This window comes from Saccoglossus kowalevskii, chromosome 4 (assembly GCF_978046115.1).
Source record: "Saccoglossus kowalevskii chromosome 4, keSacKowa6.1, whole genome shotgun sequence".
In the NCBI taxonomy this organism is placed as follows: domain Eukaryota; kingdom Metazoa; phylum Hemichordata; class Enteropneusta; family Harrimaniidae; genus Saccoglossus; species Saccoglossus kowalevskii.
In genome coordinates, this window is record NC_140644.1 from 10,323,531 (window position 1) to 10,339,482 (window position 15,952).

Here is a 15,952-nt window from a genome sequence, read left to right on the forward strand (position 1 = left end):
TGTTTGGCATGTTGGGGGTCTTAATTGATTTACGCAGTCGCAGAAACGTCGACTCCATGCTGTCATCTTTCCAGGCAATTTTTTCTTTGGGTTTACAGAAAATTTGGGAAAATTGGAAGATTTGCGGAGGGTGGCTTCCATTTCACGATAGCTACCGATTCCCAAGGAGCGAGGCAATTGGTCTGTTTCTACGCAAGACAAGGTTTGTTCCCCGGGTATCCTAATATTTAATGTTTTCTTTGTTACTGTGTTTATTTCGTTCAAATACCGATAAATTGACGGTAAACACGAAGTAACACTTGCATTCATAATTCCAATGGACGTCTATAATATAAGTCAGTGATATTACTGTTTTTTTTTTAAATTATTAAATCATCAGCAACTACTTCCCTTATCTTTGGTATACCAGTGTCAACAGCTTGTAGTTTGTGGTGACCTTTAGGGTACCAATCGTTTAGATACCAGGTCAGGAATACACGGTCTGACATTCACATTATTGTTCGTTTTCATTTATTATGACATTTACTTCAAGTGTCTTCTGTCATTTCATCGAATTCTGCAACACTATTTTGAACTAAAAAGTAGAGTTCTTTAAGGTCTCTCCACCCATAATCTGAACCCTAACACCTCAGCCCCTCCTCCAATGTAATTATATATTCCCCTCTAGATCACATGTCCTGAGGGGCATATACAATTTAAAAAGGATAGCTGCTGGAAAGGTAGGATTAGAGTTATGGGTGAGGCGGTCCTAAGGAAAACTTACTCTCTTTTTTTTGAAATAATACTCATATTTTGCAATGATCACTTTCAGTTTTTTTTTTGTTTAATTTAACCTTGATTATTTGAACATTGATTTCTCCACATAATGAATTAATAGTATAATTTTCATATTCCCTTTAAATCATATTTGTATATAATTTATCCACACACTAAGGGTTTTTTGCCTTGCATGAAATATAATAAATTAATAACATAAAGCTCAATACAAAGTCAAAAATTATAGAAAAAGTAAATAACTAAATATCTGTTGGGTTTGTCGAACGGTGAGGGGGTGATGATTACAGAACTAGCTGAAACTAATTACTGTTTTTAAACCCAGTTGATGGGTCACACACAAAATTTGTCACATTTCCTCAGAAGAATTCTACAAAATAGGTCAAAAAGTTATTAAAATTTATGACAACACATACAAAATGCCTGAAACCACAGAGTTTCCACTGATGCTAAAAAAAACGAACTACAGTATAACAAAGGACTACAGAATTGCAGCTAGTTATGTCCTCCATGTAGCAGATATTTTATAGTTCTTGAGTCTGTCGATATTAGAAAACTTACCTGTAGCTGAGTAAAATAGATGCAGTCTATTATCGTAAGACTACGAAAAATCTATGCCTTTCCCTGGTCAGAACCACAGTCAACTTGTGTACAAGTGATAAGAATATTATAAATGCAATATTTATTATATGCAGACAGCTAGCTATCTTGAATATGGCTTGAAACTATATACAGAGACGATTTGAAAAAACAGGTTTTTCAGTTTCCTACAAGTCAGGAGAAAAATAAAAAACTTGGGGTAACATTATGCGGTTATGCCAATCAGTAATACAATTTGACCACATTCTTCTTTTTTGCATGGGAAAGCCTTACGAACAAATACCTCAATACACAAAGAACATCGGACACTTTCCCCCGTCGCTGATTGGCTCTTGAAAGTGTGTGGACCGTAACTTTTTGCATTTCATAAAGGAGCTGAAAAGAAGGCTGTTTAACTTGGTGAAAAAAACCATCAATTCGTTATAATATAGTTGTTTTTTGGTGTAACCTTGTTGAGCCGCCCATCCTCTGTACAAGATCTCACTTCACCTGTAAATAATCTACTGAATTGCAGTACACTTGCTTCCAAATAGACGAGTACATTTGTTAGAGGTTTTACCATTTACAGGATGGGGTGGAGGACAATATATTCCATAAAATACAGTTGCGACCACATTTACTTTCAATCTTACATTCAAATAATTTGGAAAAAAAACATAGACGAGGTAGTAAAAATGTTTTACAAAATCGTTTATTTATATTCAACTACATAAAATCATTGTATTTCCCATACTGTAATATACTTCATCCAGAGTAGGTGTGGCCACAGGTTGGCACCAACGGGATTTCAAAAGCATGTTTAGTCAAGCAATTGGCCAATTCGCTAGCGAGACTGCAAATTGGCTGCCCCAATACTTCAGGAGACTTGCTGTAATAATATTCAAGAAAAAATTGGATTTTATTCATGATTATGGTGCATATTAATAATGTTATCATAAGAATACATTGAAGTAGAGGTTGATTCAATCCTGTACTCTCTATGTGTAAACAATATGAAAATGACCTGCATTTGATGTGTTGTATTAATTACAGATGCAGTCAGATATTAAGCATGTGAAGGATGGAAACACATTGCATAGTATTGGTAAACTAGGTGAGAGAAGCTATTCTCATCATTATCAGTGTTTGCCACTCAAAGAGTTGATGGTATGCACGAACTGCAAATTGAAAAAAGAGGCTGGCTTTCATTATTGGTTTTGATGGAATATTCAGATTTTATGTCCAAAAGTGAAATTCTGTTTTTATCATTTTACATTCATCAACAGTCTAATAAGTGAGCCTAGCCAGGCCAATATATTCTGAGACTTGTTTGGCGCTACTGCAAAGTTTTAGGCCTCAAACACTGATAGTTATTTTTCCCATGTAACATTTAAATCAATGGAACTGTGAATGATGTAGAGGATATTACATGACAGTCTAATGCTGTTTTACCGGTACTTATGATCTGTTTTTTTTTTTTTTTCAATTTTGTTTGACTCATCAAATTACCCATAGCAAACGTAAATATTTATATATAATCCCATAATATTTTCTTGTGGATTGATGTCAACAGACATGAATTTTAGAGCAGGCAAGAATTGATGCTACTCTGGCGGTGAGCACTCATGCTTGCTGACGTCAACCTAAGAGAAAACATCCTGAAATTATATATCTGTCACATGCATATTTCCGCATTCTGAAAAATTGAAAAACATTGAAGTGTTGAAAGTAAAGTATTGCTGAAATAACACCAAATACAAATATATTGTTGTGCTAATAATGTTGACATCCCGGTGTTCTATTTCACATGAACACTGTGCACAATTCTGCTTGTTAATGATACTTGAATTCCTGATATCCTTTTTAATAGGGATTTCCTTTTTAATTTCAAAAATTTTCTTTTTGAGGGACTGATCAATAATTCCGAAAATACTCACATGAACTTGTCTATATGAATCATTGTTACCATTTGCAGTTATCAGACCATATATAAACCTAGAAAAAAGTTTGGCAGTATGTAACGCCAAACTGTGTGATTTCCATAGAAAATTTCTGTGTTAAAAGTATGTTAGCCACAGGTTGAAAGTTGCTTGTGATCTTCAATTTAGCTTTTGATAGTACTAGTACTAGGGGGTTGCAATAGTATTTACTCTATTAGAAGAATCACATCTCCAATAATAGTGCATGTTAAACAGTTATGTGTATTGTATAATAGATACCCCCCCCCCCTCGGTAATTTAAAATATGACTTATTTTGACCATTGACATATCTATGTCAATTACGTAGACGCATGCATTGCTAATAGGAGCAAAGGGGATATAAAGATTAATTAGATAGATGTTTCTGTTCTCAATGTTTCAGCCTTGCTAATGGAATGTGAGAATGAGTCATCCAATCTATTGGGTGATACAACAATTACGGCATCAGGATTACCCAGACCATTAAACTTGTCCACATCTGGTTTAATGGATTCTCCAGTGGTGTCTGCAGTGTTAGAACCCCATGGATTGATTCCTAATAACCTATCTGATGCAAACACTATCAATGTGGAGGGAACAGTCATTCAGGTAATATTTATTACAGTTAAACAGTTATCATCTTTTTGGCTCCACTGTCATTGATGATGATACTGGAAATGTGATCATCTACAATTTCTCAGCAATGAACAGGCCGATTGAATAAAACTTAGTCTTAACACTGCCTTCTCTCAGCACAATGAACACTATAAATGTGTAAATCGATTGCTTGTAATTATACATCCAGCACTGAAAATAATAGGATTTGGCATTTTCATCTTTGTACTTATAATAGACCAAATACAATTTATTTATTTTATTGCACCAATGGTAACAAAGACCTATATCACCAATGGTAGCAGAGGGGCAATAACACCAATAGTGGCAGAGGAGCAATAGCACCAATGGTGGCAGAGGAGCAAATAGCACCAATGGTGGCAGAGGGGAAATAGCACCTATAGTAGTAGGGATAGCACCTATAAGGGCAATGGTAGCAGAAGGGTAACTGCAACAATGGTAGCAGAGGGGCAATAGCACCAATGGTGGCAGAGGGGCAATAACACCTATAGTAGTAGGGATAGCACCTATAAGGGCAATGGTAGCAGAAGGGTAACTGCAACAATGGTAGCAGAGGGGCAATATCACCAATGGTAGCAGAGGGGCAATAACACCAATGGTGGCAGAGGAGCAAATAGCACCAATGGTGGCAGAGGGGAAATAGCACCTATAGTAGTAGGGATAGCACCTATAAGGGCAATGGTAGCAGAAGGGTAACTGCAACAATGGTAGCAGAGGGGCAATAGCACCAATGGTGGCAGAGGGGCAATAACACCTATAGTAGTAGGGATAGCACCTATAAGGGCAATGGTAGCAGAAGGGTAACTGCAACAATGGTAGCAGAGGGGCAATAGCACCAATGGTGGCAGAGGGGCAATAACACCTATAGTAGTAGGGATAGCACCTATAAGGGCAATGGTAGCAGAAGGGTAACTGCAACAATGGTAGCAGAGGAGCAATAGCACCAATGGTGGCAGAGGGGCAATAACACCTATAGTAGTAGGGATAGCACCTATAAGGGCAATGGTAGTGGAAGGGTAATAACACCAATGGTAGCAGAAGGGCAATAGCATGAATGGTAGTAGGGATAGCACCTATAAGGGCAATGGTAGTGGAAGGGTAATAACACCAATGGTAGCAGAAGGGGCAATAGCATGAATTGTAGTAGGGATAGCACCTATAAGGGCAATGGTAGTGGAAGGGTAATAACACCAATGGTAGCAGAAGGGGCAATAGCATGAATGGTAGTAGGGATAGCACCTATAAGGGCAGTGGTAGTGGAAGGGTAATAACACCAATGGTAGCAGAGGGGGAATAGCGCCAATGGTAGCAGAGGGGCAATAACACCAATGGTAGCAGAGGGGCAATAGCACCAATGGTAGCAGAGGGGCAATAGCACCAATGGTAGCAGAGGGGCAATAGCACCAATGGTAGCAGAGGGCAATAGCACCAGTGGTAGCGGGGGGGGGGTAACATCTATGGTAGTAGAAGGAAGATAGTACTAATGGTTTAGTTGTAACTGTGTTATGTGAAGGTTTTCTATATCTTTAAACAACTACACATAGTATCGCTATTGGGTGTGGTTGAGTTGAGTTGATCTTTGTACGGTTAGTGTATATAATCTAATGGGAAAAGCCATAGGTCCGATACATTCATATTGAATAACATCATCAAGTCTCAGCTCTGGATTGTCACAGTAATTGCAGAAGATGCTTCATGTATTGATTGAAAAATAGTGTAGATTTCAGTTTCATATTTGCATAACATGTGAAATGGCTGGGATCTTTGTGACCACAAAGTTCAATAATTAAACATTGACCTACTTTACATACTATGCCTACTTTTTCTAATAAATAAGATAAGGTTGAATGAATATTGCCCTGCTTGTTACAAGTACAATTGACTTGGCTGGTTGCTGACAATCACTGATCTTAAATTGAGATACTGACATAAACTATCAACATATTGAAACTAATCTTTCAATTACAAATGACCTGAGATTTCCGTTATTAAATTTTTAATGCTGGTATTTTGAGATTGAAGCAAACATTTTAATACAATTCAAATAAATGTTTCTAAATTGCAAATACTATGGAATACTTTATTTTCGCTGGAATTAATTTTCGCTGAAAAGGCTTTTTGGGCGTTTTGTGTAGAATATATTTTCACTGATTTTTGATGAGTTTAATGTGAAATATTGGGAAAAAAGTATATTCGCTGGATTTTATCTTCATGGAATCATCCCTTCAGCGAAAATAGCAAAAATAAATTCCAAGTAAAAATAAAGTATTCTACAGTAGTGGTTTACCAAGTACCCAAGTCAGTGGTGTGAATCCCAAAATGCTACAAGATTTACATTATGGGTGTTAAACAGGCATTGAGAAGTTGGAAGTAGGCTGATTAAACACTATTTACCCAGATACAGAAACTTGGTAGAATCCAAGCAATGTCATACACGCTTTTAACTGAAGTTTATCAGCTACAAGTATAGTACATAGTCCTACATTGCATTGTCCTCCCCACATGTGCTTCTGGATAAACACGTTTCCCCTTACTGTGTACCATATTGTAAACAGTTCACAATAACATCCAATTTTAAACCAGTCCCTATTCTGAAAACAAACCATTTCAAACTTGAGTAAATAAGGATTCACACCATTGGGTAATAGTCGTGCATATCATTAAAACTGCTCAAAACACGTACCTGCACAAAAAGTGACTATGGACATTGAAGGGGACATTTTATGACAGATATTTAAAAGTCTTTGGAGCAGCTGTCGCACATTTTGAAATGCCCATAACTACAAATGTAGCTTTGTACACAAATCAAGCAATCAAACCTCGAAAACTTTCTGATGTGTCTATGAAGGGATAGCCTGAGATGTAGGCGTGAGTGGCGCCCTCGCTGGCTGAACTGCATCAGACACCACTAACGCCTGACAGAATAGTGTATGTCTCGTCGGCAAGATCAATACTGCAAATTTGCAAAGTTCACGCCTTCTTGCAATGAGTTTCATTCATTTTGGTGGTCATGGTGATACCGTGTGGAGGGGGTCAGCACCTTATCACACATTATGTCAACAAATAAACTCTGCCGTGAATGGTTAATCATTGATGGCTGTCACTATCTGACGTTCTGACAAAAAATCGTCGGGGCAAGTGAAAACTACATCCTTCTGTCTGGTGTGTGTTGGGTTTGGAGCACCGCAGAAGGCGCAACTCGCACAACCTTGTCAGGCTAATGAATGTTTAAAAATAATGTTTTATTGGGGTAATAATAGTTTTTTTTTCTCCCCTTAGTTCACGAATACCTCACAAGAATCAAGCTGCCAATCTGAGCATGAATCACAGCCTATTTACACAAGAACTATATTTCACACAGCAAATCTCTCGGATTCTCAGAATGATGATAAACCCAATCATGAGTTACAGCAGGCCATGGAACATGTAGGCCAATTAGAACACCATCAACTTGTTGGCATTCTAGAATGCAAGTGGTTAAAATGTAACCAGAAATTTTCAATTCTAGAAGATTTAGTAAATCATGTAAATGATCATCATATACGGCCGGAGAAAGATGTTGAGTATTGCTGTCGATGGAATGGATGTCCCCGAAAGGGTAAAGGTTTCAACGCAAGGTAATGATCTCGGGTTTGGTTTAAATCTGCGAATGTTGTTACAAAATGTGCACGTCAGCATAATCTTTTTATTAGCTCCGCTGTCGACTTTGTTGAGTGGAGCTTATCATATGAGTGATTGTCCGTCGTCGTCCATGTCAATGTTTTACTTTTTCGACTTCTTCTTGAAAACTACAAGCCTGAATGCTTTGATACTTGGTGTGCATGTACCTTGAGTAGACCTCTCTTTGATTTGTTCATTTCATGATAATATCTTCAATTCTCTAATTTTGGTGAATATTTTTGTCATTTTTGATAAAAAGTGATATTTTCAACTTCTTGTTAAAAACCGCAAGTCCAGTTGCTTTGATATCACATATACCCGATTCGGCTGATACCCCGTCCTAGGCGATCTTATAGAGGATTCACACACTCTGCGACAACTGAGTGATCAGCGACATCATTTTGGGATGCAAGTACTTCTTTGCGAAACTTGCTGCGCGGCGATGCTGACATCAAGTGTGTATTTGATCCCAAGTCACGCACTGAACTGGCGCATTACCTTAGCAACCTTTTTCTTTCGTGGTCCGCACGTCGATCTAGTAAAATTGTTATTATATCCGACGGTACTGTAATTATGCAACTTGTATGCAACTCTGTACTGGCTTTGAATATATCAACGTCATTTACTTTGATTGCTTTGATATTACATATATAGCTACTACATGTGGACCTCTCTCAGATTTGTTCATTTTGTGATGATATTTTTAATTGTCTAATTTTGGTGAATATTTCTGTCATTTTTGGTAAAAAGTGATATTTTTGACTTCTTGTTAAAAACCGCAAGTTCAATTGCTTTGATATTACATATGTAGGTACTACATGTGGACCTCTTTCAGATTTGTTCATTTTGTAATGATATCTTTAATTCTCTAATTTTGGTGAATATTTTAGTAATTTTTGGTAAAAAGTGATATTTTAGAATAGAAGTCTGATTGTTTTGATACTATACATATTGTTCATTTTCTAATGATATCTTCTGTTCTTTAATTGAAATGTGCATTGCTTACAGCGGAGCTATCTCAGCCGAGAGGCTGCTTGTTGAATATCCTTGTGAAAGTGTGAAAAAGATTTAGATTGCATTCAAATCTTTGATTAGGGATGAGTGTCTAGTCTTTCAACAAGAATAATGTTTCAGTATGACCTATTTGGCAATTATGTGTTCCAACCTGCTTCATGTTGCAATGTTTCAAATCGTGCTGTTCAAAACAAATAACCTATTGTTTTTGCATGATGGGGTAAAGCTGCAACTGAGATAGAGTTTACAAATATTTACAAATTAATCGTTGGTTGTACAAGATGATATGTGTCTATGTTGAAGATCTTATGGGAGCGACCTCTTGCAATTTTGCAAGCTTTTGAAAGTGATCCCATTTCATGCATGCAATCATATAGTGTGACAGAATATGTTGGATTCATGGAACAGTTTGATTGGCAGAACAGAAACAGAAATAAACACGATTATTGTCATATTCAATAAAACAAAACGTAGGTATAACAATATATGTTTTGTGAATAAGTATGGACACTATAAAAAAAAAAAATCATTCTTTCTCAGACTAAATAATTTGCATTAGAATAATCAACAATATTAAATCAGACGATCCCCAGTAGCTAGTATTGCGGGTTGATAATATGCAAATAACACAAGGATTGTCACGACAATACACCTGGTCAGTTCTGTGATGTTTATTCCAACGTTTCCCCCTAGAAATAGGGCTTCTTCAAGAAAACTGTTGTAAAACAAATACACATGTATATACAATGTGTAAATGATTGTGATTGAAATGGTCCAGTGAAAATAACGTGATTACAAGTATAATGTATTTACAAAAATAATAATAATACTCCAAAGACTTACCTCTGTTGGAATACCGTGAGATGTAAATTGGCATAACCCATACAGAGGGTGGAAACCTATTTATAGGTGTAATAGGTGGCGCTGTTAGATAAATGCGCCCTCACTGGCGGATGTTAATGCCCAGTGGTGTTTGTGTAATCAATTTTTCTATCCATATAGACTCAAGTTTTTTTCTAAGGTGGTCGTCTGTTTTGTTAATTTTTATTATGCCAGTAAATGAAATATCGTCTATGTCGTGGTTGGTTTTATTAAAGTGCATGGCTACTGGTGTGTCTTGGTTGTGTCTCACTGTCCATAGGTGGTTATTAAATCTGGTTCTGAGCTCCGTCTTTGTTTCGCCAACATATTGTTTTTGACATCGTTTGCACGTGATGAGATAAATGACATTTCTAGTTGTGCATTAGAATGCAAATTGCAATTCCCATGGTGACTTCAATTTGTGTGAAATCATCATTGCATATCATGTACTTACATACCCTCATCTCATAAATCCTTGGTTACTTTTTCACTTTTTACTTCCAATTAAACTGTATCTTCACAGTCGCTAGTATTTTTACCTTGCCTGTATCATCAAAGATGGAAGGGAAAGATATATTAAGGGGAAAATGACTGTCATCATCGTCACTGGCGGCGGCGGCGGCGACGTCATTGTTAATAATTGTTAATGTGTACATAATGACTTTTCTAAGTATAAAATCTTCTCTAAGTTTGAACAACAGATGTCCTGTATGAAAATATCATGCAAAAATTGAGAAATTAGTAGTCAAAGTCTGATAACAATTGTTGGCTGTTTCTGCTTGACTGATCACTGGTGATACATTCAAAGGTCACTGGTCCTTGCATTGCTGTATGTGTTCAATGAAGTAAATCATTTATCTTGTAATATCATTGGTAATGTATCTCTCAAATCCCATGAGAATAGTAGACTGGGTTTCAATGCCAACTCACGGAGAGAGTTGTTGCACAGTCTAATACACGTGTGCAAACATAGCAGTAAAATTCCTAAAGTATCTTATACCAGAAAATAAGATATCAGATAATTGATATAAGCACTCCTATGAATTACCCTTTGGATGCCAAACTTTTAATCAAGATCTGAAGCTGATAGAAAATTATGTCTGTTTAGTCCAAAGTTATCAAAACAAAAATACTGCTCTCTCGATCTGTTTAAATTTACATTCTATGCTCACAATTTTTGAGCATGTGATGTGTTTATGTGTTGCACCCTGGTTGAATGCAGTTTGACATACATATGTCACATGTACAATATGTGATGTGAGTTATACCACAGACTATGAATATTAATTCCCTCGAAAAAGATATTTTTGGTAGAACTTTTGGTAGGCTGCTTTCTCACTGCTGTTTCAATCCTAAAACTTGTTTGTATTCAAAATTAATTATGACAATGCATATTCATATTTCAACAAACTAGAATGAAGGAAATAATATTATATAACAAAGGGCAAGGTCACCAGAGTTATTGTTTTTCAGTTGTTTTTCTGGCTAAGCTGCTCAAACCACGCCTGGCATCAAAATTTGTACATCCCTGATATTTTGGATCGATTCGGTCCCTGATATTACGATTTCTCAAATCATATATTAGAAAATGTTGATACGCTACTATTAATTATAAAGGTGATGTTTATTAGAGAGAGTGACATAACATTTACAATATTTTAATAATGAATAATCCAAATTACATAATTATATATTTACTTTTCAAGAAAAATAATAATTTATATTTTAATAATAATCCTGGTACATACATGCAGTTTGTTGCATTTTTTTCAAGTGCACAAACAGTGAATGAAATGTATCACAAGGATTACAAATCATTTAAAGCAGGGGAGTCGTCACCTGCGCATACAGGTGTCTACCCATGAGCCTTTGCGTTGTTAGTGTGTGTTGTTATAATCGTTTGGGACTCAATTCCCGTGTGTGCGCAGGTGACCACCCTCCTGCTTTAAATCACAAAAGACAATAAATGTAATCACAATGTCTTTATGAGGTGTTTTCTTTTCCAGGTACAAAATGCTAATACACGTACGAACACATACCAATGAAAAACCGCATAGATGCCCACAGTGTGATAAATGCTTCTCAAGGTTAGAAAATTTGAAAATCCACAACAGATCACACACAGGTTAGTATGAGCAAAGTCAGTAGATACAGGCAACCGCGGCAAACATCAAAGGTAGAATGATGTTTCGTACGACATCTCTTGGTACTGTAAAATCTGTATTAAAAGCCACTGCTTTTATTAAAATGATACACTGCAAGAGAGGGGGTGCGGCTTCTATTAGAGCATCTACACATATGAGTTTTTGGGTCTCAATTGTTCAAAAAGAATGGGTGCGGCTTCTATAAGGGATGCGGCTTCTAATACAGATTTTACGGAACATCACATTGTATAACGTAAGCGTCTCGGTGCAGGCAACAAGTCCACATTAGCTGTATCACATTATTTCCAATAGTTTAAAGTAACCCAATTTGTAAAATACTCAGTACCAAATATGTTTATAACAAACTACCGTAAAATCTCTATTAGAAGCTGCATCCCTAATAGAAGTCGCACCCAATCTTTTTAGCTTCGCTGTCGACTTTGTTGAGCGGAGCTTATCATACGAGTCAGTGTCAATGTTTTACTTTTTCGACTTCTTCTTGAAAACTACAAGCCTGAATGCTTTGATACTTGGTGTATATGTACCTTGGGTAGACCTCTCTTAGGTTTGTTCATTCATTTCATGTTGATATCTTCAATTCTCTAATTTTGGTGAATATTTTTGGTAAAAAGTGATATTTTTGACTTCTTGTTAAAAACCACAAGTCCGATTGCTTTGATATTACATATATAGTTACTACATGTGGACCTCTCTCAGAATTGTTCATTTTGTGATGATATCTTCAATTCTCTAATTTTGGTGAATATTTTTGTAATTTTTGGTAAAAAGTGATATTTTCGACTTCTTGTTAAAAACCAATAGTTCAATTGATTTGATATTACATATATAGGTACTACATGTGGACCTCTCTCAGAATTGTTCATTTTGTGATGATATCTTCAATTCTCTAATTTTGGTGAATATTTTTGTAATTTTTGGTAAAAAGTGATATTTTCGACTTCTTGTTAAAAACCAAAAGTTCAATTGATTTGATATTACATATATAGTTACTACATGTGGACCTCTCTCAGAATTGTTCATTTTGTGATGATATCTTCAATTCTCTAATTTTGGTGAATATTTTTGTAATTTTTGGTAAAAAGTGATATTTTCGACTTCTTGTTAAAAACCAATAGTTCAATTGATTTGATATTACATATATAGGTACTACATGTGGACCTCTCTCAGAATTGTTCATTTTGTGATGATATCTTCAATTCTCTAATTTTGGTGAATATTTTTGTAATTTTTGGTAAAAAGTGATATTTTCGACTTCTTGTTAAAAACCAATAGTTCAATTGATTTGATATTACATATATAGGTACTACATGTGGACCTCTCTCAGATTTGTTCATTTTGTGATGATATCTTCAATTCTCTAATTTTGGTGAATATTTTTGTAATTTTTGGTAAAAAGTGATATTTTCGACTTCTTGTTAAAAACCAAAAGTTCAATTGATTTGATATTACATATATAGGTACTACATGTGGACCTCTCTCAGATTTGTTCATTTTGTGATGATATCTTCAATTCTCTAATTTTGGTGAATATTTTTGTAATTTTTGGTAAAAAGTGATATTTTCGACTTCTTGTTAAAAACCAAAAGTTCAATTGATTTGATATTACATATATAGGTACTACATGTGGACCTCTCTCAGATTTGTTCATTTTGTGATGATATCTTCAATTCTCTAATTTTGGTGAATATTTTTGTAATTTTTGGTAAAAAGTGATATTTTCGACTTCTTGTTAAAAACCAAAAGTTCAATTGATTTGATATTACATATATAGATACCACATGTGGACCTTTGATATCTTTGCTTTGATACTATCCATATTGTTCATTTTCTAATGATGTCTTCAGTTCTTTAATTGAAATGTGCATTGCTAACAGCGGAGCTATCTCAGCAGATAGGCTGCTTGTTGAATATTTGAGAACCAAAAATTCATCATTTCTCATACGTGTAGATGCTCTAATAGAAGCCGCATCCCCTCTGTCGCATTGTACCATTTTAATAGAAGCCAGGTTTCTAACAGACTTTACAGTAGTTTGGGTTCTACTATTCACGTCCTGTGGTATAGACTTGTTTTTGTTTGAAAACCAATGAATAAAAATATTGTATTATCATCTACTTTCAGCGTGTCACAATGTAATTGCTCTGCTAAATGTTAACACCAAGCCATTTCGTTACCCGGTTTTAAGCTCTGCTGTCATCATGATGACAAAGAGGAGCTAATCAAATAGGTGATTGAGCGCCGTTGCCTGTCAATAATTGCATTTTTGACATCTTATTGAAAACTATTGGGTGGACCTCGCGAGATCTGTTCATTTTGTGACTATATCTTCAATTCTTTATTTTTGACAAATCTTTGTCATTGTTGGTAAAAAATGTTATTTTCAACTTCTTCTTGAAAACTACCATCCCAATTGCTTGGCATGTAGATACCTTGAATAGACTTCAGTCAGATTTGTTCTTTTTGCGCCAATATCATCAGTTCTCTATTCTCTATCAAACTACTTTTTTATCAGTTAACCACATTTTGTTTTATGGGTGTGCGTTGCTCAATTTGGCTACCACAAAGTTCTTGTAGAACAGTGAAGCTATTTTGACCATCAGGTCGCTTGTTGAAAACATTGCATACCAAATTCATTCAAATTCTACTAATTTATCTCATACTGTTAATGTATTGCAGGTTTGTTTATTTTCTAAAAATTGTCTGTTGATAAACATAATTATTATTTTCATTAATTTTGTGCATCCGTGTGATGCAACTTGTCATGGATTATTTGAATGTAATCTTGTATGTTGAATGTTCAAAATCACATTTGAATTCCTGGAGATGTCACATCAAAGAAAAGAGTGCTGCTGCAATATCCCTGTATTCTCTAGTGTCTTTGGTATATCATTATTTTGAGGTGTTTGTCATTGGTTTGTACTTGAACAGACCACTCTCCATATCTGTGATGTAACATTATACAGGCAGCATAAAATTTGAAAAATTAAAGTACTCTACATATTCTTGAATTTGTTTCCATGGAAACAGTGATTTCTCCATAGCAGTAACTCCAACTCTGGCGGCCATTTTGATTTTAAAATTGATGAAAATGTATGAATTAGCTGTTATGAATGAATTTTCGATTCATTTTGGTGTGCTATACTGCTATATATTCAATTTCTTCTTCCCAGTGCTGAAAATAAAATATTTACTGTCTTTTTTTTGCAGGAGAGAAACCATATGTGTGCCCTGTAGAAGGCTGCAATAAAAGATATTCCAATTCCAGTGATCGTTTCAAACATACAAGAACTCATTTTGTAGAGAAACCTTATTACTGCAAAGTTGTCGGCTGTAATAAAAGATACACTGATCCTAGTTCATTGCGGAAACACATCAAAACACATGGACACTATGTAAATCGGGAAAACAACCAACAACAACAACAACAACAGACGCAGCAACAGCAGTTGATACAAGAAGAAGAAGATTTGGAAGATACACCCGCCACTGTGCCAACAGTTACGACATCTCCACAATTGACTACAAGCACTCTTAATACAATACCTGTCACACTACCTACATCCTTAAGTTCAGCTTTACCAACAAACGCTTTCCCAGAGGGAGTAACAGTATATCCTGTAGTTGGTACACCTGGAGGGTTTATGATTCTTCAAGCTTCACCATCTCAATTACCAGCCCATATTATGCCGATCCCTTTAGCATCTAATCCCCTCCTCTCCTCAACTCTCGTGACATCCCCTATTACAACAACTAGTATGTCTTCATGCACTGATAGTATAATAACCACACAGTCTGTTTTTTCCAAAAATGAAAACCGCTGTGACGTGAGTTTATCACTGCCATGTACCTCTGCTGATCAGTTAAATGTAGTTACAGTAAATAATAGTGACAGTGCTATTGCAACTACTAATAGTTAACTCGAGTCATTGACAAATTATTTGCAATATATAGTGGTGACAGTGTCACCGAGTACTATGGCTATGAATAGCTGAACTCAAGCCCGGATTAGTTGTAGTACATACTACAGACAGTGCTAATATGACTACTCTGAGCCAGGTAGTTATATTACATGGTATAGACAGTGTTATTATGGCTACTAATAGCCGAACTCAATCCATTGACCAGTTAGTAGTAGTACATAGTGCAGACAGTGCTTTTATGGCTACTAATAGCTGAACTCAATCCATTGACCAGTTAGTTGTAGTACATCGTGCAGACAGTGCTATTATGGCTACTAATAGCTGAACTCAATCCATTGACCAGTTAGTAGTAGTACATAGTGCAGACAGTGCTTTTATGGCTACTA

General features: G+C 35.7%; 1 protein-coding gene across 1 annotated transcript; it reads left to right on the forward strand.

Annotated features, from left to right (window-relative positions):
• The first annotated feature begins 2,928 nt into the window (after positions 1 to 2,928).
• On the forward strand, positions 2,929 to 15,563 carry LOC100375781 (uncharacterized). The gene is made up of 5 exons (XM_085498236.1): positions 2,929 to 2,944; positions 3,716 to 3,921; positions 7,228 to 7,565; positions 11,490 to 11,608; positions 14,854 to 15,563. The coding sequence occupies exons 1-5, from the start codon at positions 2,929 to 2,931 to the stop codon at positions 15,561 to 15,563; spliced, it is 1,389 nt and encodes a 462-aa protein (XP_085354362.1).
• Positions 15,564 to 15,952: the final 389 nt, after the last annotated feature.

What these genes read in the sequence shown, in the direction of transcription:
- LOC100375781 (XM_085498236.1), top strand. An exon ending in TGGAGGGAACAGTCATTCAG is followed by an intron (nt 3,922 to 7,227) that starts GTAATATTTATT and finishes TTCTCCCCTTAG; the next exon opens with TTCACGAATACCTCACAAGA. An exon ending in CCACAACAGATCACACACAG is followed by an intron (nt 11,609 to 14,853) that starts GTTAGTATGAGC and finishes TTTTTTTTGCAG; the next exon opens with GAGAGAAACCATATGTGTGC.